Raw genomic sequence first — 21,270 nt, 5'->3', positions numbered from 1 at the left:
ACGAGGGCGAGATCCCAAGAGGGCGTGAGAGGGGGGCGAGTTGGATTAATTCGCCTTGTGCCTCTGAGGAACCGGATGATGAGGTTATGCTTTCCCACGGTGCCTCCAGCCACCGCGTCATGGTGAGCGGAGATGGCGGCAACGTAAACCTTGAAAGTGGAGGGTGACAGCCTGCTATCCAGCTTCTCTTGAAGGAAAGAGAGCACAACACTGATCTGGCAAGATCGGGGGTCTTCTCTGAGAGAGATACACCAGTCAGTGAATATTCTTCAGGGCGTAGGCGCGCCTAGTGGAGGGGGCTCTAGCCTGAGTGATGGTATCAACCACCACGGGCGGCAGGTTACCTAAGTCTTCCTCGCGTCTATGGACCACACGTGGTGGTTCCAGAGATCGGGGCGAGGGTGCCAGATGGTGCCTTGTCCCTGAGAAAGTAGGTCTTCTCTCTTCCGTCGCGAGGAGGGAGAGCTCTGATATCCAGGTCCGGTTGGGCCAGAGGGGCGCAACTAACGGAACCTGTTCCTCGTCCTCCCTGACCTTGCACAGTAACTGCATGATCAAGCTCACTGGGGGAAACGCATACTTGCGTATGCCCCGAGGCCAGCTGTGGGCCAGTGCATCCGTGTCGAGAGAGCCCTCGGTCAGGGAATAAAACAACTGGCAATGAGCGTTCTCGGGGGAAGCAAACAGATCGATCTGGGCCTCCCCGAATCGCGCCCATATCAGCTGGACAGACTCGGGGTGGAGTCTCCATTCTCCAGAGTGAATCTGCTGCCGTGACAGCACATCGGCTGCACGGTTGAGCATACCTGGGATGTGAATGGCGCGCAGCGACTTCAGCTGCGGGTGACTCCAGAGGAGCAGACGGCGGGCGAGCTGAGACATGCAGCGAGAGCGCATACCCCCCATGCAGTTGATATACGCTGCGGCCGCCATACTGTCCATCCTGACCAGCACGTGTTGCCGCTCCAGCACCGGAGAAAAATGGCGGAGAGCAACACTGCCAACAGCTCTAGGCGATTGATATGCCAATGCAACTGGGCACCTACCCACAGGCCCGCAGCTGCATGCTGCGGCTCCCCAGCCGCATGGCTCCCCAGCCTGTGCTGGAAGCATCTGTTGAGACAACAACATGACTGGACGTCTGTTCCAGAGGCAAACCGGCCTGCAGGAACGAGGGGTCGTTCCAGGGGCTGAGGGTTCAGCGACACAGCGCAGTAACAGAGACTCGGTGTGTGCCCGCATGCCATGCGCGTCTTGGAACTCAATCTTGAAGCCAGTGCTGAAGTGGTCTCATATGGAGCAATCCGAGCGGCGTGACAGCCGCAGCGGAAGCCATATGCCCCAGGAGCCTCTGAAAATATTTCAGTGGGACCACTATTTTGCTGTCAAGCTCCCTCAGACAGTTCAGCAGCAGGCGAGCGCGCTCTCCGGAGAGGCGCGCTACCATGGTGACCGAGTCCAGCTCCATTCTGAGAAAAGAGATCCTCTGCACCGGGGCGAGTTTGCTCTTTTCCCAGTTGACCTGCAACCCCAATAGGCGGAGATGCCGGAGCACGTTGTATCTGTGCGTAGTCAATTGCTCCCGAGAGTGGGCTAAAATCAGCCAATCGTCGAGATAATTGAGTACGCGGATGCCCGCGAGCCGCAGGACCTTGTACCTTGTACTACCACGCTCGACTTTCGAACGCAAACCGCAAAAACTAACGGTGGCGTGGAAGAATGGAGACATGAAAATAAGCGTCCTTCAGGTCTATGGCTGCAAACCAATCCTGAGGGCGGACGCATCGGAAGATGCGCTTCTGCGTAAGTATTCTGAACGACAGCTTGTGAAGGCAGCGATTCAAAACGCGCAGATCTAGGATTGGCCGTGACCCACCGCTCTTTTTGGGTACGGTGAAGTACGGGCTGTAAAACCCGTTCTCCGTCTCGGCTGGAGGTACCGGCTCGATTGCACCCTTCGCCAGGAGGGCAGCAATCTCCTCTCGCAAGACAGGGGCGGACAGGGGATAGACCCTGGTGAAATACACGGCCGTTAACTTGGGAGGCCGTTTCGAGAACTGCAGTTCGTAGCTGAGTCTGATCGTGCGTATGAGCCACCGCGAGGGACTGGCTCGCGCTAACCAGGCAGGCAGAGCCCTCGCTATTGAAGTCATCCCAGCAATCGTTGACGTACCCGCGGAGGGGCAGCGAGGAGCGGGTGTGCTGATCCGGGGAGCGCGAGGGTCCCACAGAAGAGCTGGAGGAGAGCGATTCGCTCTGGCTCCGCACCCTGACTCCGGAGGGGGGACTTGGGGGCTGGGAGAAGGGAGACCGTCCCCCCAGCGCCCGTGAGCTGCTGGCGGAGCTGAGAGGCAGCGCATCCCAGACTGGCAGGGTTTGAGCTGTAACATCCGGGGAAGGGAAAAAATGCTCTTTGTTCGAAACTTTGGTGGCACTGAAAAGTACCGTTGGAATATGGGCCCCGCCCTCCAGCGGGGAAAGAGCAAGTCTCATCTTCTCCGGATGGCCTGTCTCAGGGACGCTTCGCGGTCCGTTTACCGGACATAGCGGCGCCCTGGGCAGGAGGGGCTGCCGGGCGCCCCCGGCAAGGAGCAGCGGAGGTGGATGGCTCGGCAGGGGACGGAGTGGACTTACGGCCCCGCCGATAGATGACATTGCCCATCGCATCCGACTGCTCCTTCATCGCCTTGAACTCCTGGGTGAATTCACCGACGGTGTCGTCAAACAGGCCAGTCTGGGATATGGGCGAGTCAAGAAAGCGAACTTTGTCAACATTGCGCATATCTGCCAGGTTTAGCCAGAGGTGGCGTTCCTGGACCACAAGTGTGGACATCGTCTTCCCCAGTGCGCACACGGCGGACTTAGTGGTCCGGAGAGCATAGTCAGTCGCAGTGCGCAGCTTGTGTAACAAGCCTGGGTTAGACCCACCTTCGTGCAGCTCGGCCAGCGCCTGCGCTTGGTAGCGCTGGTAGGTGGCCATCGCGTGCAAGGCGGAAGCTGCTTGGCCCGCAGCCTTGTAAGCTCTAGCTCCGAGGGAGGCAGATAACCTACAGGCTTTGGACGGGAGACGGGGCGGACTGCGCAAAGTGGGGGCACCACGCGGACAAAGATTGACCGCAATGGCGCGCTCCACCTGCGGGATCGCCTCATACCCCCTGGCAGCTCCACCATCCTGGGTGGTGAGGGCGGAGTCGGACGCAGTGTGGGCAGAGAAAGGTGCCCTCCAAGACTGCATGAGCCTACTGTGCACTTCCGGGAAAAAGGGGACGAGAGGCTTCGAAGGCTTCTCATAGTGCCCTGTAGGAGTATTAAATGCCCTCATCGCCCTGCTTAATCCGTACCAACTGGTAGGCATTGCGCATGTCCAGTTTAGAAAATATGGTGGCTTTCTGGAGTAAATCAAAGGCAATGGCCATAAGGGGAAGGGGGTAACGCAGGGGTCTCAAACTCCCAAATTTACCTGGGGGCCGCAGGAGGCAAAGTCTGGGTGAGGCTGGGGATTTCACAAAAAAAAGTCCTCAAATGTCATTATTAACAGTTTTAATTATTTCTTCTGAACATGAAGTGTCCTGAACATTAATAGAAAATTGAGTGAAGATTATGAACAGTTCTTCTGAACATGGCATCTTTTGCCTACTCCTTGCTGCCAGAGACTTGACAGCGCTTCTTCTCACAAATCTGAACCAAATTTGGCTTTAGAGCGGAAGCAGTTGAGACCCTCAGTATGGCTTGAAGATGATCATCATTAAGTCTAGACCTGTACTTTGACTTATTGAAGTTCAAGGTGGAGAATAACATCTCACACAAATATGTGCTCCCAAAAAGGCCTAGTCCTAGGGAAAAAAGTGGGGGAACTCACTCAAAACTTCCATTCCCTCACCTAAAAAAAAGGCGTATATATGTATAAATAAAACACCCCCACCCCAATCCAGTCACATCAGTCTGTACCAGTCTGTATCTACCTATAATACATATAAGACAGGGCTCGAAATTAACTTTTTTACTTGGTAGCACCGGTGCTCCCAACTTCAAATATTTAGGAGCACCAAAATAAATTTAGGAGCACCAGAAAAAATTTAGGAGCATCCACCAAAAATGATTGAGCACCGCTGCAAATTGCTTTTTAAGGGATTTATTGTATTTTAAAACAACATCAATAGGACTGACAAAAACCAGAAAAAACTATCTAACTAATGCTGCGAAGACATTGATATTTGTGTGCAATAATTCCAAAATGAATGTCTAATAATTATAGAATATTAAGGATGGTGAAAATGACAATAATAGTAAAAATGAATTACATTTCTCATTATGATACTGCCTTGAATGTGCACGAATGTAGGTTATCTGCTATAAAAAGTCTGTTACTTTATGAAAAAAAATTGTATAGTTTGCATCAAACAAAAATAAAGCATTGCAGTAAGAAATATTTATTTTGTACTGCTGTTTTTATATGCATGTCAATTTAATAAATAATATTTCTGCTACAAAACAAACAAAAGATTATAATAAATCATTCAATTCAATGATGAAAGCTGCAAAGCAGTCATCAGTAAATAAATAAAAAATAAAAATAATATACACCTCAAAAAAGAATAGACGAAAGTAAGTAAAGTCTCACTTCTATCACTCTTTAAAAGATTTGGTTTCAGTTTGTGTCAATTTAAAGGTTCAGTCTGAGCTGATCTTCATTTTTCTGTGTTAGTGGAAAAGCTGGCGAGTCAGCCGACCCAATTTATGAGCAGGCAGAGCAGGTTTCTTGCGATGACCACCGGCGGAATACTGCTGTTTGTTATGAGACGCAGTTTCAGTGTAAACTTAGTAAAGGCGAGCTTCTTTGGCGATGATATGTACAGTATTAGATTTGACTTTTAGCGGACATTTGCGCTGAACGCAGTGAATGCAACGCATGGAGATTCGGGCGCCTTCTCCATGAAGCGCGTACTCGATTGATCTCAGCTGGTGGATCATTATTCACCACGTAACGTGTCATGATCGCTCTCATCTGCACCTCAATTTTAGGTGGGGTTTGCAAACCTGTGTGCTTTAAGTTTTTACTCTTCTTCCGTTTGCATTTCCCGTGGTCATAAAAGCTCCTTCCCTGTCATCTGACAGCGGAATACCTTGAGTGATTGACAGCTAATATGAACCAATATAGCGGCAGGGAAGACCGATTTAGTATGTTTTTACAAAAAATCAAAACAGGTCGCACTACAACCATTATCAGCAGTCGCACTAATGCGCCCAAATATATTATGAGGTCGCATAGATTAATTTTCGTGCGCATGTGTGACCAAAATGGTCGCAATTTCGAGCCCTGTAAGATGCAGGATGTAGCTAAGTGGCAGGCAGGGGCAGGAACAGCTTACCTTGGTTCTTCCCGCCCGTCACAGCGTCTAACAAAGGGGCGGGGTGCGTGGTGACGTCACCGGCATCCCCGCTCCTTTGTTTACACGGCGCGGCGCGGGCCACAAAATATTGCACTGAGGGCCGCAAATGGCCCGCGGGCCGCGAGTTTGAGACCCCTGGGGTAACGATTCCAGATTGTTACCTTATTGAGAGCTCGGTAATCTATGCAGGGCCAGAGACCTCCATCCTTCTTCCCCACAAAGAAAAAACCTGCATCTGCCGGAGATGTGGAAGACCGGATGATCCCTGCTTTAAGGCCCTCCATGATATATGTATCCATGGCCCTTTGCTTAGGAGGAGACAATGAAAACACCCAACCACGAGGGGGGCACTGGCCGGGCATTAGCTCTATGGCACAATCATATGGCCTATGTGGGGTAAGACAGAAGCTCTCTGTTGAAGACAGAGTGAAAGGAGTGATACTGGGGTGGGACTCGAGAAAGGTCAAAAGGTTCTTGAGGCTCGGGCATGCAAGGGAACAGTAAGATGGGTACCAGTTCCGGGACCTAATGGTCTCCTATCCAAAGCGGTCACCTCCAGAGGGTTATCAAAAGGGAATCTTGAGAATAGTTGCTAGTGTCTGATTAATGAAGTTTCCCGCTGCCCCAGAATCAACAATGTCAAAGTGATGGGTAAGAGCAGACTGGAGTTGCTAGGAGAGACGAATTGGGTCACTCCCGAGACAGCTCTTTCCTTACTGTCTGGGATGGTGAGTTTTCCTTTAACTCAGGACAATCAGAACGGAAATGACCAGACCCACCACAATAGAGGCAGAGACGGCCCTTCATATGACGGGTGCGTTCCTGAAGAGTTAGTCGGGCATGGCCTTGCTGCATAAGCTCTGGGGAATCTGGTTCTGAAAACTGAGGTGACTCAGTAGCATATGGGGTATTGAGGAGGTTGGGAGAACGTGAAGGAACATAGCAGGCGGTTAGTCTTCTTTCCCTCAGGCAGTTGTCCAGGAGGATAGCTTGGTCTATTAAGGACTCGAGGGTTTTAGCTGGATCTTGGGTAGCCAACTCGTCTTTGAAGACCTCAGACAACCCATTCTGGAAACAAACGATGAGGGCCTCATCATTCCAGTCTGCTCCTACATCAATTGTCCGGAATTGAATGGCATAGTCTGCGGCACTTTTACCTCCTTGACACAAGGTGAGTAGTTGCTTGAAAGCCTCTCGTCCTGAGAGGGAATGGTTAAATACACGCCGTAATTCTTTTAAAAAAAAGCTGAGTAACTAGTACAGCAGGGAGACTTAGCATTCCAGATTGCTGTTGCCCAAGCAAGTGCTTTGTCAGATAATAGGGTGAGTACATAAGCGGTCTTAGCCTGATCTGAAGGGAAGGTGGAGGGTTGGAGCTTGAAAGTGAGGTCACACTGAGTTATAAACCCCTCACAGGTTTCCGGGTCCCCTGAAAAGTGTTGCGGAGGGGGAAGACATGGTTCAAACTGAGGTTGAGGGGTATGGATGACAGGTGTTGGAGTTGAAGATTCTTTTGGGGATGTAGTTGGACCTTGACGCAGACTGTCAGAGAGTTGTCGCAAGGAAGTCATGAGTTCTTATAGTAAGTGGGAATGCTTCTCCATAAGTGCCTCTTGCTAAATCAAGGCCGCCTCATGGCGCTTGACTGTAGCGTCATGCTGAGCAACAATAGAGACCATTTCTTGGGCAGTGGCCTCAGCAGGGTTCATGTTTGACTTGGTTTTACTGTGATGAGCCCGAGGGTCAAACCCGGGTCGCTGGTGTAGTGGACCAGTGGTTTATTGATCAGCCACAGGGAGAGTTGGTGAACCCAATTGCTAAGGCACAAGGTCTAGTTCAAACAAAGGTGTTTATTAGGGAAATCCAAAATCATCAAGAAAAAGCCGCCAGGTAAAAACATAGGAACTCTAAAAGCTAAGCAGTTAACAAACATAAAGTTCTCTGTAGAGCAAAGGGTACTATAGCCAAAAATACAAAAGGTAATGACAAGAGGACTTACGGCAACAGTGGTAGCACATCAAACTCAAAAACCAAGTGACAAGTGAAGACGAGGGTAGAATAAATAGGCTAGTCTAACAAGACACAGCAGAACTGAATTAACACAAATAAACCACAAACAGAAACACTGGGGAAAATGGTGACATCTTGTAGAGAAAACAAACAATAGCTCAGAATATGACCCAACATTTACTCAACTTTGCCATTTTAAACCTTTATCAGTTTCTGTCATTTGTAAAACAAACAAACAAACAAATATGTCCACTGTCCTGACTGTCTCTTTATTATGAGCAGCACTATACAGAACATTAATTATTTTCAGTGTTTGTAAGATATATCTGTATGTGTTTGCCTCTAAATGTATGATTACAGTAGTTTTATCTGTCAACAGTGTTGAATATGAGTTACCAGCTTCAGGAGACGAGAGGAGCCACATGAGTTTCACAGACAATCTCCAGCATGTCTTCCAGGTGGGAAAAACTCATTTAGATTCATTAAAGTCACTGAAATAACTGAAACACACAGAATATTCCTTCACAAAACTTGAGAACTGGATCTTGTAACCTGCTTTGGCCCCTGACCCAACTAAAAGTTTCTACACTAAAAGTGTCTACAAAATGATCTGAACAGTCTGTGCTGCTTTGGTTTTTCAGATATTAAAATAATATCTCTAGGTCATTCTGAGGTCTCTTGGTCATTTACAGGCACAAAGGAGACCGTTTGGGGTCATTTTTGACTGAATGTTTGATATTTCAACTAGTTTTACTCAGAATAGCTGGATGTAGTTTGACATTGGCTACATCTGTTTTATAAAATATGCATGACAAATATCAGGATATGACAACTACATCTATTGACAAACTACATGCAACATACCAAGCTAAAACATAGCATCCTGCACTTGGTTAGCTAATAAGAACATTTGAGAGCAGAGATGCCCAAACTAGCGCCCACCGGTAAAAGTTGGTGTATGGTCGCCTTTGATTTGACACGTCATCCCATCTAAGAGAGGCAGAATGTTGGGGAGGGCAGGGGTAATGCCTTTAACCCTCTGGGGTCGACGACCGCGTATACGAGTTTTGACCCAAGGTGTCGTCAAACTGCTGAAATAAACTTAAAAAACACTTTCAGTTTTGATCGTACAGATAAGATTAATACATCAATTGAATCTGTTATGTGTCTACTTTTTGTTGTGTACACTCACAACAACAACAAACGTGTGTGCTTTTGCAAAATAAGGAAATCAAACAGTGTAGGTATTCTGTCTTTTCTCTCTCTATGAACTGCTTTTAGAAGCGCGTCAGTAAAACACACAGATAAGACATGTATCTCTAGAAAGCTTAAAGTGTCTACTTTTAAACGCAGCTATGCATGTGAAAAACAAACATTGCTTGATGAAGTAATCAGTATGTAACCAACACTATGTCTATATTCTCAGTCTGATCTCATTAGTTTTAATGCGACCACGCCCACGAGGCATTGTTATTACAAGCGTCTGCATGAGACGTTTGCAGACTGTGGTCAGATAAACACGTCACTAAAATAAAAGGAAACTCGGCAAATATTCAATAAAGATGATGATTTATGATATCTATATAAAGCTTGATATGTCTACTTTTGCATTAATCAATTCAAGTTGAAAATCAATGATCTCTTTTTATGTAATCCGTATAAAAGTAAGGACTGTACGGATTCTCCTATATCGCCTCATTACAGCTAACGTGATCCCGCCTCTCAGTAAGTGCGCTTCATATGTAAATTTCCAGATGTGAAAACAACAGAGGTAAAGGACCAGTGGCAAAGAGAGCTAAAGTAGACAAGATGTCCTCCGAGTTTGCTCAGTAATGCGAGTACTGTTGGTCTGTGTCATGCTGACAAACTATTAGATGAAGATGTAGCCTTCAACTTGACAAAAATGTATAAAAACGCTACAAAAGTGGACCAAGATAAAGTATTCCTGCATCTGCCAGTCTCTGCTGATGATTTTATATACTATTCCATATATTTATGATGTATTTTTTTGTTTTGTTTTGTTTTTTAAACAAATTTAAGATGTTTGACAATGTTAAGATAATAGGCCCTATCATACACCCGGCGCAAGAGTCGTTTTGAGGTGTTGCGATACGCTGTTTAAATAGCAAATGCATTAGCGCTCATATGTGCGCCCATAGGCATTGTGGTCTAAAAAGAAAGGCGTTCTGAGGCGGACCGCTGGCGCGTTGCTATTTTGACAAAAACTATAATAGATTTTTCATTAGACCAAAACAAACCCGGTCTAAACTCCAGCGCAGAGTTGCGCCTCGCTTACACACTGCTTAATACACACAAGAGAGCAATAGGCAAATATCTTTACATATGAACAAATGTAAATATTAAGGATATATATAGGATATAATAAGAATAGATATAGAATATAAATATAAAGCATTAAAATATTACAAAACATATTATTTTCTAGCCTACATAAATATGAAAAATCACTGCTTTTATGTCTTCTTCATCTCAGGAGGCTTTTTCAGTTCATTCATAACAATTTGCTTTTGTGTAATGTTGTTATTATTAGCTGTATTATTTATTATATCCATATTTATATCTGTTTTATTAAAAACAAGCTTAGATTTGCCCAGATGTCAGGTTTTAGACCATATGGGGCACAGCATGTGTTTTAGGATATAACTCAGGTTTTTGAGCACACTTCATTATTATTGTTCATTTATTCGTTTGCTGGAAATTAGAGCTGAATTTAGAAATAGTTTTGAAACGAATATTTGCGCTTAACAAACGCAATTAAATATTTATAGACTAATTGATGTCTGTGCGTAAAGGGTTCCCTATCCAAGAGTGAATGTGAAAGTAGATCCATTATCTCTCATTCTCACGCAGTAGATGCTCTGTTTAACAGTTTTCTGTTGAAAAACTGTTAACTGTGAACTGTTTGCTTGTGAAATGCTCAGTTTTTCCACTTAGACATACTTAGCGTCCTGTAAATAGTGAATGCGCTTATGGCGCGACGCAGCTGGCTCTTAAAGGGAATGGGAGATGAGACTCTAATTGGTTTATTCTCAAAACACACCTATAACTCATTAAGAACATAAACTCAACCCTTTTAGACCATGCGCCACGGCGCCAGGCGGATTTTCCTGTCCTTAAATTAGCAAAAATGCGTTCTGACGCCCTGAAAGCGTTTGCGCCCTGTGTTTTGCGCTCTGCGTATGGACCGTCAAAATAGAGCCTGTAAGGATCCAAAATATCAGACCCTTAGAACTGTTATGAAATTTCATTAGACAAGAGAAGTGATGAAGAAACCAACTGTTCCCCTGTTCTATTCAAATCACTGTTGACAATGCAATCACAAGCTGGAGAAACAGAGCTACATTACAGCAGGGGGTAATGCGAAGTCACCCTTCTTCTTCCACCTAAACCCCCCTTCTTGACCCTTATGTTACCTTCTGATTAGAGCACATTTCACATAAAATATTCAAGGTTTAATATGGTGTATCTTGCAGCACTATATTCATGTTTGGTATCATTTTAAATGTCTCTGTGTGATTGGTAAAGTGGTCTTAATTTTACAGTAATATTTTACTGGTATATGTTGATTTGGTTTTTGACTTCTATAAGATCTTGATAAGATGCTCTCCCTCCTAAGAGATGATTAAGTCCTCAAATTGACCAGGTCAGGGTTTCTGTGACACTTCTATTGTCTTGAATTTATGGCTGTTTGTTTTGACTTGAGTATATAAGGTAAGATGTGCTTTAGGACGGGGGGAGATATTGTAAAAAGACACCCCATTGCTGCATCTCTGAGACTTATGCTGCAATGTATTTCTGTGGTCAGGTATGCATCTCTTAACTCTTTGATTTATCTTTGAGTAATGGATGTTGTATTGTTACAGTCTCATCTCTGAATTGGCTTCCTGATGATTTATTATGTAATTGGCAGAATGCAATTTTACCTGACAAATAAAATGTTATGTTTTGATTAATTCAGGAGTTTTGCAAATTCATTGTATTCAGTAGATTAGCGGAGTCTCGTTACCTTTATAGTATGGCATAATTGAATTGATTAATAGGCGCATTTTGATTATTGTTAGCCATAGCATGCCGATAACATGTAGACCTTTTAGTCATTCAACCACTGGGAATAGCAAGTTGTATGGGCTTGGCTAAGGATCTGTTTTTATAATGACTAGGTAAGCGTTAATGCGACCAGCTTATTCAAATATAGTTAATCCTGCATCCTCTGACTATTTTCAGAGTGCCGACATATTGTCCGTGAGAAGATGCGCAGACCCGGGGCGTGGAACTCTGAGCAATGTTGGTCCCTAATGAACGTACAATTAGAATATCGGACCCTAGAAAATATCAAAACTCTAAATGAAATCATAAATGATGAATGTGATCCGTTCTTACAATTAGAAATACAATCTAAATTTTATTATCATTTAAATTGCAGTCAGATTGAATTCAGAGCTAAAAAACGAATATAAATAAATTCTAAAAAATAATAAAATTCTTTGCAGAAGCACTAGAAAATGCTTACATGCATTAAACCTTTGACCATGCTGTTAGTTTCATCATTGGGCTAATAGATGGACTCCTACAAGCCCAGTATGTTGCATGTTGGCATGTTTTTTTATTTATTTATTTATTTTTTATGAACAATTTATGGACATAAAATTAAATAAAATAAATCCTGGATTTGAAGAATATTGTGTTCCTGGCCTTCACTGAGCTCAAGTAATAGTTTAATGTAAAAATAATAAAATTAAATATTAAAAAAAACAAAACAATAAAACTGTGTATGAACTTGACTGTTGATGTCTTAAATTATAATGTCAAATAAACAACATTTCTCAAAATGGATAAAAGTTTTGCAATGAAACTCTTCATTTACATATAATAAAAATAAATTTAAAAATCTGTATATTTGCTATGTGTAAGTTTAAAAGTTTGCAGAGTTGTATAGAGTGTACTGACTCTCACAAGAGTATTTTCAGATATTTTATGTGATAAATATATTTTAGATGAACTGCGAACAAAAAAGTAAATAGACTTTCCTCTGATTCCTTCTTGAAACTCTTCCCTCCTAATCACATACCTGTCTGATGGCTCATTATTCAGCTCATTATGCAGGTCTTTGTCTTCTAAGGTGTGACTCACTGCATAGTAATGATAGTTCACGCCTTCTCGCATAAACCATTTTCACACAGAAAGTGACTGAAATTGTAATTCATTTTGTTTTCTGTGAGCAAGTGAACAAGATGATTCTCACATCATTTTAAAGCAAAAACACTAGACTACCAGATCCAGTTCTCAAAAGTCTTGTGCACACATGTTCTCTGTGTGTTTCACGGCCTTGTTTCAGTGACTTCAAAATTTTAGTTTTTCACTAACCACGCATAAACGTTTCTTTCTCAAAAACACAAACACGTACAAACATGCTGCTTAGGTATTATTGTAGCCCAACTTGTGCTGTTTGCAGTGTTATCACACTTTAGCCATTAATATATTTTTAAGATACTGAAAACAACAGAAATGTCAGTGCATGTCAAAACTTCTCCAGAGCCCAAAACACCCTCAGACCCCAGAGGGTTAAAACACATTATCATTATAAATTTAACGTCATCTTTCATTTTTTGTTTAATTGTTGAATTACAAAACAGTAAACTGAGATGAAACGTTTGAGTTAAATGTGAATGAATCAGATTTTTCTATTAGTGAACATACTGTTGTTTTAGAGATTCTATTCTGAGTCATCGGTGAGCAGATGAAGAGAAAGGCTGTTGCAACTTGACTAGTGGATTCAGCTGTAAACCCCATTGTGTTACAAAGAGAATTCTAATTTGTTTTAAAGCTCGCCTGACCTCAGTAATGCCACCCCTCAACTGTAAATCTTTCCTGTACAGAAAGTGATAATCCAGATGAGAATTTCTTCCTCAGAAGTCAGCTAAAGCTGATAAATCATCCACAAACCTTCTCCAAACACGTTCATATTGCCCTGACATTTGAGTCGCTTCGCTGATCTTCAAACTCCCGCTGAAATAAGTTATGTTTTTTCTCTGTCCAATGACAGCACACATTTCATTTACAAGCAAATGAGGGTTTACCTCGACTTGAGACAAAAGCTGATTGGTTGCTCCCACATGTGGACTGTATAAATGACATTTTTAACTCATTTATTTTCAACTCGGGAAAAGCATTTTACAAAGAAAAAGAAAAGCAAGTGGCAAACAAAGAGAGAAGGATTCGTCAAATGGCTTTTTAAAAAGCTGTTTAAATTGTGCATTTAAATGCATTTGAAATTATTTTTTAATACACATTTATATTGTTTGATTAATCAGCGTTTTAAAATTATTCAGTTAGTTATACATGCATTGTTTTATTGCTTTATTAAATGAAATTTAAAATCACAGTTTAAATAAACACATTTAATTATGTTCATTTATTTGTCTATTTAAATTGTGATTTATTTATACACATTTTAATGCTTCAACTATTAAATTGATGATTTGATTCTTCAGTTTATTATTATTATTATTATTATCTTCAGGGCTCTCTTGTTCCTCCATAAATAAAGCCACTGTTCAGATATTTATATAATGTATATATATATTATGTATTTCAGACATTTATCAGGTATTTGTTCTCAAACTTATCGCCCAAAATTCTTCTGTTGTCTTTTGATGTGATTTCTAACTGTTGTATCTGTTAAATATCTGAAATCATTCAGCGTAGTGATATGCAAATGTAATGCACTCAAAACCTGCCTGAGTCTACTTTAGCTGAGTGTTTATCTAAAAAAAAAAAATTGTGTTGAATGTCCATCAGCTAATCAGAATCATGCAGTTTAACAGCCTCATATGATCATGTAGTATAATGTATGATCATGTAGTATAATGTATTTTCAGTTATTGGGTTTGTGGATGTACAGCTCTGTGTGAATCAATGATTTCATTAAATGTTGTTCTTCTCTTTTCCTCAATCATAGAATCTTGAGAGCAAAATGATCGAATTCCTGAAGAATGAACTGGCAAACTTTAAGAAAATCTTACAGGAAGAAAACAGTCAAGATTTTGTAAAGGAGTTCACTGAGAACAGAAGCATTATCACAGAAGCAGCTCTTGATCTCACACTCTTCTTCCTGAGAGAGATGAAGCAAGATCAAGCTGCTGATATTCTTGAAGGTAAGAGATTTTAAAAAACTTGTCAGAACGCGTATACGCGGTCTTCGACCCCAGGGGGTTAATAGTTGATATATGTTATTGTGAAGTTATTCTAAAGTTGCAACTATTCTTCATTTGTTAACTGTTAGTAAATGAGGAATAGTTCCAACTTTAGAATAACATCCCAAAACATACACAAGCTAATAACTAACACTTAACTAATATATTAACTCACACTTTACAGATCAGTTTTCATAGTTTGTTTATCATCTAATAACACCAGTGAAACTTTATGATGCATTTACAATTACATTTAGTCATTTAGCAGACACTTTTATCCAAAGCGACTTACAAATGAGGACAAGAAAGCAATTTATACTATAAGAGCAACAATGAATAAGTGCTTTAGGCAAGTGTCAGGTGTGTAAGGACAGTGTAAGAAGCAAAACATTAGTCATTTTTATTTTTTATTTTTTTGTGGAGTCAGGGAGCAAATTGCATATTAGTAAGGGAAGTGGAGACTAAATAGTTGAGTTTTCAGTCGCTTTTTGAAGACAGCGAGTGACTCTGCTGTTCTGATGCAGTTAGGGAGTTCATTCCACCAACTGGGCAGATTGAGCGTGAGCGTTCGCGAAAGTGTTTTCTTCCCTCTTTGGGATGGAACCACGAGGCGACGTTCATTCACAGAACGCAAGTTTCTGGAAGGCACATACATCTGCAGAAGTGAGAGCAGATAAGAAGGAGCAAAGCCAGAAATCGCTTTGTAAGCAAACATCAGAGCTTTGAATTTGATGCGAGCAGCAACTGGCAGCCAGTGCAAACGGATGAGCAGCGGAGTGACATGTGCTCTTTTAGGTTCATTGAAGATCACTCGTGCTGCTGTGTTCTGGAGCAGCAGAAGAGGTTTGATAGAGTTAGCTGGAAGCCCAGCTAGTAGAGAGTTGCAATAGTCCAGTCTGGAAAGAACAAGAGCTTGAACAAGGAGTTGAGCTGCATGTTCAGATAGGAAGGGTCGGACCTTTCTGATGTTGTAGAGTGCGAATCTGCAAGATCGAGCAGTTCTAGAGATGTGGTCAGAGAAGTTTAGTTGGTCATCAATCGTTACTCCAAGGCTTTTCACCGTTTTGGATGCAGTAATGGTTGCCCCATCCATCTGGATTGAAAAGTTGTCATGTAAATTCAGGTTGGCAGAAACTTCAAGCATTTCTGTTTTCGTGAGGTTCAGCTGAAGATGATGATCTTTCATCCAGTGTGAAATGTCTGACAGGCAGGCTGAGATGCGAGCCGGAACCGAGGGATCACCAGGGTGAAAAGAGAGGTATAGCTGGGTATCATCAGCATAGCAGTGGTAGGAGAATCCATGTTTCTGGATAACTGATCCTAAAGATGTTGTGTAGATGGAGAAGAGAAGTGGCCCAAAAACAGAGCCTTGAGGTACCCCAGTGTTTAGATGCTGTAGGTTGGACACCTCTCCCCTCCAAGACACCCTGATAGAGGGGTAGAGGGATAGAGGAGGGAGGAAAAGGTTTTAAAAAGTAGGCGAGGATTAGTGGCATTGTTGATTTTTTGATGGAAGTATGTCTGTTTTGCAGAAGTAACCTCAGCTGAGAAAGAAGACAGAAAAGTTTGTATGTTATGAGGTGTGCAGGATTTTTAGTTTTTCGCCAAATTTAGCCCGAAGTTTTGAGCGATGCTCACGGAGAACATCCGAGAGCCAGGGTGCAGGAGGACTGGCACGGGCTGGCCTGGATGCTAGAGGACATAGTTTGTCTAGACATGATGCTAGTGTGGAGCAGAGTGTATCAGTGGCACTGTTCGAATCAAGTGCAGAGAGTTTGCAAGATGGAGGAAGAGAGTCTGAAACAATGGTGGATAGTCTATTGGGTGAAAAGAGCGTAGGTTTCTGCGAAAGGTAACCAGTGTTGGAGTGTGTGGCGGCTCAGGAGTAATGTGGATAATGAGAGACAGAAGGATATGATCTGATTTGTGTAGTGAAGTTACTAGTGTTTGGTCAGCGAAGCAGTGTCGTGTGTAAATAAGGTCTAGCTGATTACCTGATTTGTGAGTAGCAGAAGTAGGTGCTCTTTTGAGGTCAAATGAGGCAAGCAGAGTCAGGAAGTCATTAGCTTGTGGTCTTTTAATGTGGATTTTGAAGTCACCTAGCACCAACATGGGAGTGTCATAATCAGAAAAAGATGAGAGAAGAACGTCCAGCTCATCTAAGAAGTGCCCTAATTTACCTGGTGGGCGGTAGATGACAACCACATTTATGTGGAAGAGGTGGATAATGGTGACTGCATAGAATTCAAAGGAGCTGATCTTTGTCAGGGACGGTCTCTGAGTAAATTTCCATGCTCTGGAAATCAGTAGTCCAGTCCCACCCCCTCTCCCTGTTTGACGAGGAGTTTGGGAAAAAAGAGAAATTAGCAGAAAGAGTAGCATGTGTAGCAGTGTCCTCCGGCCTCAACCAGGTCTCAGTTAGAGCCATGAGATTATAGTCAGAATATGTAGCTATGGAGGTAATAAAATCTGCCTAATAAAAACAGCTGATTGACAATTCCAGAGGCCCACGGAGAGAGAGAGTTGTGAAATAGCAGATATTTGTACTGAATGAAGGTTGTGAGGATTACGCATTGAGCGTATCTCTTTGCTTTGCGAGTGTTAGTAACAACAGGAATTAGTAAACACATAATAAAAGTGCAAAATGAAAACAAAAATAAGTGCAAAGACAAAGTAAAATAAAAAAAGTAAAGTACTTAAGTGCTTTGTCTGTGTCTTTTCTCGGTGGAGTCGCACAGGTTGAGTCGATGGTCTTTACACTTGTCAGTCTTCACACGAGGCGGTCTTTACACAAGGCTGCCATGACTGTTGCCGCGTTGAGATTAGCTGCTTATATACACCCCAGAGCACTAGCTGATTGGATTCAGCTGGACACGTCTCGAGAGTAAAAACACCAACTACGGCCGCAAATCGTCTGTGATCGATACGCAAGCTAATGTTTGTATAGCTAATGCAGTAACCAAGGAAACAGTGAGTAAACTTTCTATACATACACACAGACACTGAGCACAAGTTTAAGTGTCCTAGAACCACCCACAAACACTGAAAACAGGTCTAAATGTCCTCGGGGGGCACAAAACAGTCCCAAACAGCTGAGAACAGTTAACAAACAGCTAGATCCATCCACAAGCAGCTGAAAACTAGTCAAAATGTCTACGGAGGGCGCAAATCGTCACGTAACTCACTAACTAGAATCAGCTGTATTATCGGCAGCCCAGCTGTTTGTACTCAGCTCCACCTGTTTAAGATGGATAGTTTAGTGCTTTATTTGTCAGTTGGTTATTCGTGTTCCTGATCTCTCTGTGTTGTGTCAGGACCTTCATTGAATGGGTGCTATTTGGACTCTTGTTTATTTCCTGATTCAGCAACTTCCTTTCATTTTGAACTTGTTTGCACTTGGAAATTTTGCCTTGATACTTAAATATCACTTGCATGTGGATCCATCTTGCTAGCATGTTATGTCCTGAACATAACATGTGTAAGGCATTCACCGTGGGTCTTACCAATGTCTCTACAAAGAAGTATAAACCAGCTTTAATGCTAACAGCTAATGTAGCCAACCAAACACTTCTAGCAGTACATAGATGACAAAGTGCTCTCAGGAAACTTGTTTCTGCATAACAAACAAGTCAAATTCATACATTTTATAACAACTAACACAAACTGTACTTACACTAAAGTAAATTTGTAATAATTGGTCTTCCTCCTCTCCTCATGCTTGTGTATACAACACCATAAATGTGATCTCTTGCACGGGAGGTACCTGTGTTTCTTCTGTTTTTATTTGGCGGATCACACCAGTTCTTGTGCATACCACCACCTTCTTGTAACCTGATTCAGAGACTCTACTCTTTTCCCACTTTAATCCCTTTTTCCTAACTCAGTGAGAGACTTTTCATCTGCCAGCGCTGCGTCTTCAGCTCTTATGACTTCTGCTCATCCCTCCGGTTCAGAAAATAACTCTCTTCATCCCTACCTTAAACTTAATAAATTTACATTTTTTACATAACTTTTTTTTTACATTTACAAATTTACATAACTCTAATAATCATATCTTATTAATCAGTCCTGTATCTTTCAAAAAAGTAATCATTTTAATTGCTGGTGTACAAAATGATGAATATTCAGCAAAAAAAAAAAAAAAAAAAAAAAATTCTGATCAAATTGCTGTGTACATTAATGAGAATAAACTTTGCACTGCTGCTGAAGCTGCATCATTAGCAGATGACTTCGTTCTGACTCACAAAAACAGATTTAGTTCTGGGAGTCAGGGTAATGGAAATGTTCACATTAAGCAGTCGCAACAAATTGATCGATATTTAACTTTCTTACAGAACAATATCTGATTCTACGTGTCTTTATTGTCTAGAGATCAACTGGAAAAATGACTGTCCTGTACTAAAAACTAAGCAGGTACATGGCAAGAATAAAAATTCTGCACCTCTGCTTTTGACTATGTGCTTGCCGCAGGCTTCAGCTGTATGCTTTACAAAACATTTGTCTGTTATAAAAGGAAATTGTGCTGAAATTAAACGTACACTGAGTATGCACCATTTTTTTCTCAAGGTTGTGTTTCTCTTTTAGATGGACATAGGAGTGTACCTGTAAGAGTATTTAAAAGTGCTGGGAAAGTCCTAAGAGTCTTTTATTTTTCATTCCATACCTCATCTTTATCCAGTTTATATGTCGGTAAGAATGTTTTGATTCGAGGAATTGCAATTCAAACAATGTCTGTTCCTTTGCACAAGTTTATTTTGAATGACCCCTGCACTGATTGATACCACATCATCTGTTCTTGATCAAGAATGTTGTGAGTTGCCTGAAAATAAGTCTTATGTTGTGAAGTGATCTTAGTGCAAAATGTTGAAAGAGTCAGTCGCTACTGGATTGTCTCTCTTGTCAAAGATTTCTCGGTCAGAATTTATTGTTGCCCAGAGGGATGATCCTGGATGGGAAAATTTGATCGCTGCTGTTTCCCCAACAGAGGAGGTAAAGAGTGCCATGTCTGGATACTTTATCAATGATGGGATGCTTCTGTGTAAGTGGCTTGCCCTAAACAAAGATGGTGGTGGTGAGTCAGTGGTTCAAGTTGTCATACCTGAGAAATTCAGAGATGTTGTATTCCGATTGGCGCATGGCAATACAGCTGTTCACTTGGTTATGCAAAATATGTATGCTAGAGTTTTGCAGCAGTTTTATTGGCCACTGTTGAAAAACGACATCTCGCGAATTTATTAGAACATGTCATACGTGCCAAGTGACCGGAAAACCTAATCAGCCACTGATACTGGCCCCACTGTATCCAATTTCTCCACTAAATATTTTTTTTAATTAACTGTGTTGGTTAGATCCCCCCTTGTAAATTGGGAATTAAATTCCTCTTGACTGTAATGCGTAATATCACAACCCGGTTGTAGTAAAAGCCCTGCCCTAATTCATCTCAATCTTCGCTATACCTAAACTCATTCAAAGTGACCAGGGAACAAACTTCAAAACTCTTTGATTAAGAGAGAGATTTCAGCAAACACTGATGTGTCTCTTGCGTGCATTTCTTGTATCCGTGGCTTCTGTTAATTACAAGGGAAGTCACACAGTCTAGTTTGGGTTTTAGTCCAAACGACTTGTGACTTGCAAAAAGTGCGAGACCTCCTTGTTGTTATTGGTGATCAGTTTAAAGGTAAACAGCCACCAAAAAGTTTACTTGAATATGTGAACAGGTTGAAAAGACACTTGTTTTTAGCTGGTCAGGCAGCATGACGGAATTTGGAAAAGATGCAGATTAAAATGAAAAAGCTTTCTGATTATCGGTCTGAACAAAGCGTTTTCAAACCCAGGGATCAGGTTTTGGCATGGCTGTCCTTAATGAGCTCTCTGTTCTGCACAAAATTTGTGGGAGCGTGTTCTGTAGTGCGTGCAATATCTGATCAGAATTATGAAATTGCAACTCTAGATAGAAAGAAAAACCCAAGTCTGTCATGTAAACTTGCTGAAACCTTTTTTCTCCCACGACTGTCATGCAAGTTTTCATCATTATTTGGGGATGTTTCATCAAAAACACATTTAATACAGCATGATATGGGTGTGGGTGATGCTTCACCCATATGCCGAGATTATTATCGCAACCCTTTTAAAAAATGTATTAAAGGGCCATGAAACCCCCTCGTTTCAGCAGGGTGTTTTCACACCTGTACTTTGGAAAAAGCCAGAAAAGTGGGCGTGTCCAGCTCTGTTTAGGGGGGAGTGTCGGAGGAAGAAAAGTGGGATGGTGTGGGAGTGTCTATTTGGGCACGCACGAGATTCAGAGTCAAAATACACACACACACACATACATACAGGAGAATGTGATGGTGTTTAACCTACATGGACATCTGTAGTCGAATTATTTGCCAAATGATTAAATGGTGGACTTTAACTGCTTTTTGGCTCTTTCATTCAGGGAATTCATTCATGCCCCTCGCGACACACGAGATATTTGACTCGAGGAGCTGCTCTAAGCGTGTATTTTTCATGCAATGTTTGATACCGCACGGCGAATGAGAGAAAAAAAACCCTCTGCATTTCCCAGAAACGTAGATGCACACGACAGGTAGTGTCAGAAAGCCGCGCGTGTTATTCTGGTCACTAAATGCGGTAAAAACCCTACACGAGGTTAAAGT

At 42.2% G+C, this 21,270-nt stretch overlaps 3 protein-coding genes across 7 annotated transcripts in view; 2 read left to right on the top strand and 1 right to left on the bottom strand.

Moving 5' to 3' along the window:
- The window catches only part of si:ch73-389k6.1, a 778,105-nt gene that overhangs the window by 409,962 nt on the left and 346,873 nt on the right, over window positions 1-21,270 (bottom strand). The gene's annotated exons all lie outside the window — the stretch shown is intronic.
- The window catches only part of si:ch211-232d10.1, a 257,213-nt gene that overhangs the window by 110,449 nt on the left and 125,494 nt on the right, over window positions 1-21,270 (top strand). The gene's annotated exons all lie outside the window — the stretch shown is intronic.
- The window catches only part of LOC108183521 (NACHT, LRR and PYD domains-containing protein 3-like), a 74,942-nt gene that overhangs the window by 29,090 nt on the left and 24,582 nt on the right, over window positions 1-21,270 (top strand). For both annotated transcript variants that reach the window (XM_073948209.1, XM_068220702.2), the window contains exons 7-8: window positions 7,780-7,858; window positions 14,380-14,575. In XM_073948209.1, the coding sequence (XP_073804310.1) occupies window positions 7,780-7,858; window positions 14,380-14,575 (275 nt within the window). The remainder of the gene's footprint in view (window positions 1-7,779; window positions 7,859-14,379; window positions 14,576-21,270) is intronic.

This window comes from Danio rerio, chromosome 4 (assembly GCF_049306965.1).
Source record: "Danio rerio strain Tuebingen ecotype United States chromosome 4, GRCz12tu, whole genome shotgun sequence".
NCBI classification, from domain to species: Eukaryota; Metazoa; Chordata; class Actinopteri; order Cypriniformes; family Danionidae; genus Danio; species Danio rerio.
Note: the sequence above shows the minus strand (reverse complement) of the source record. Positions and strands in the feature narration are given on the sequence as shown.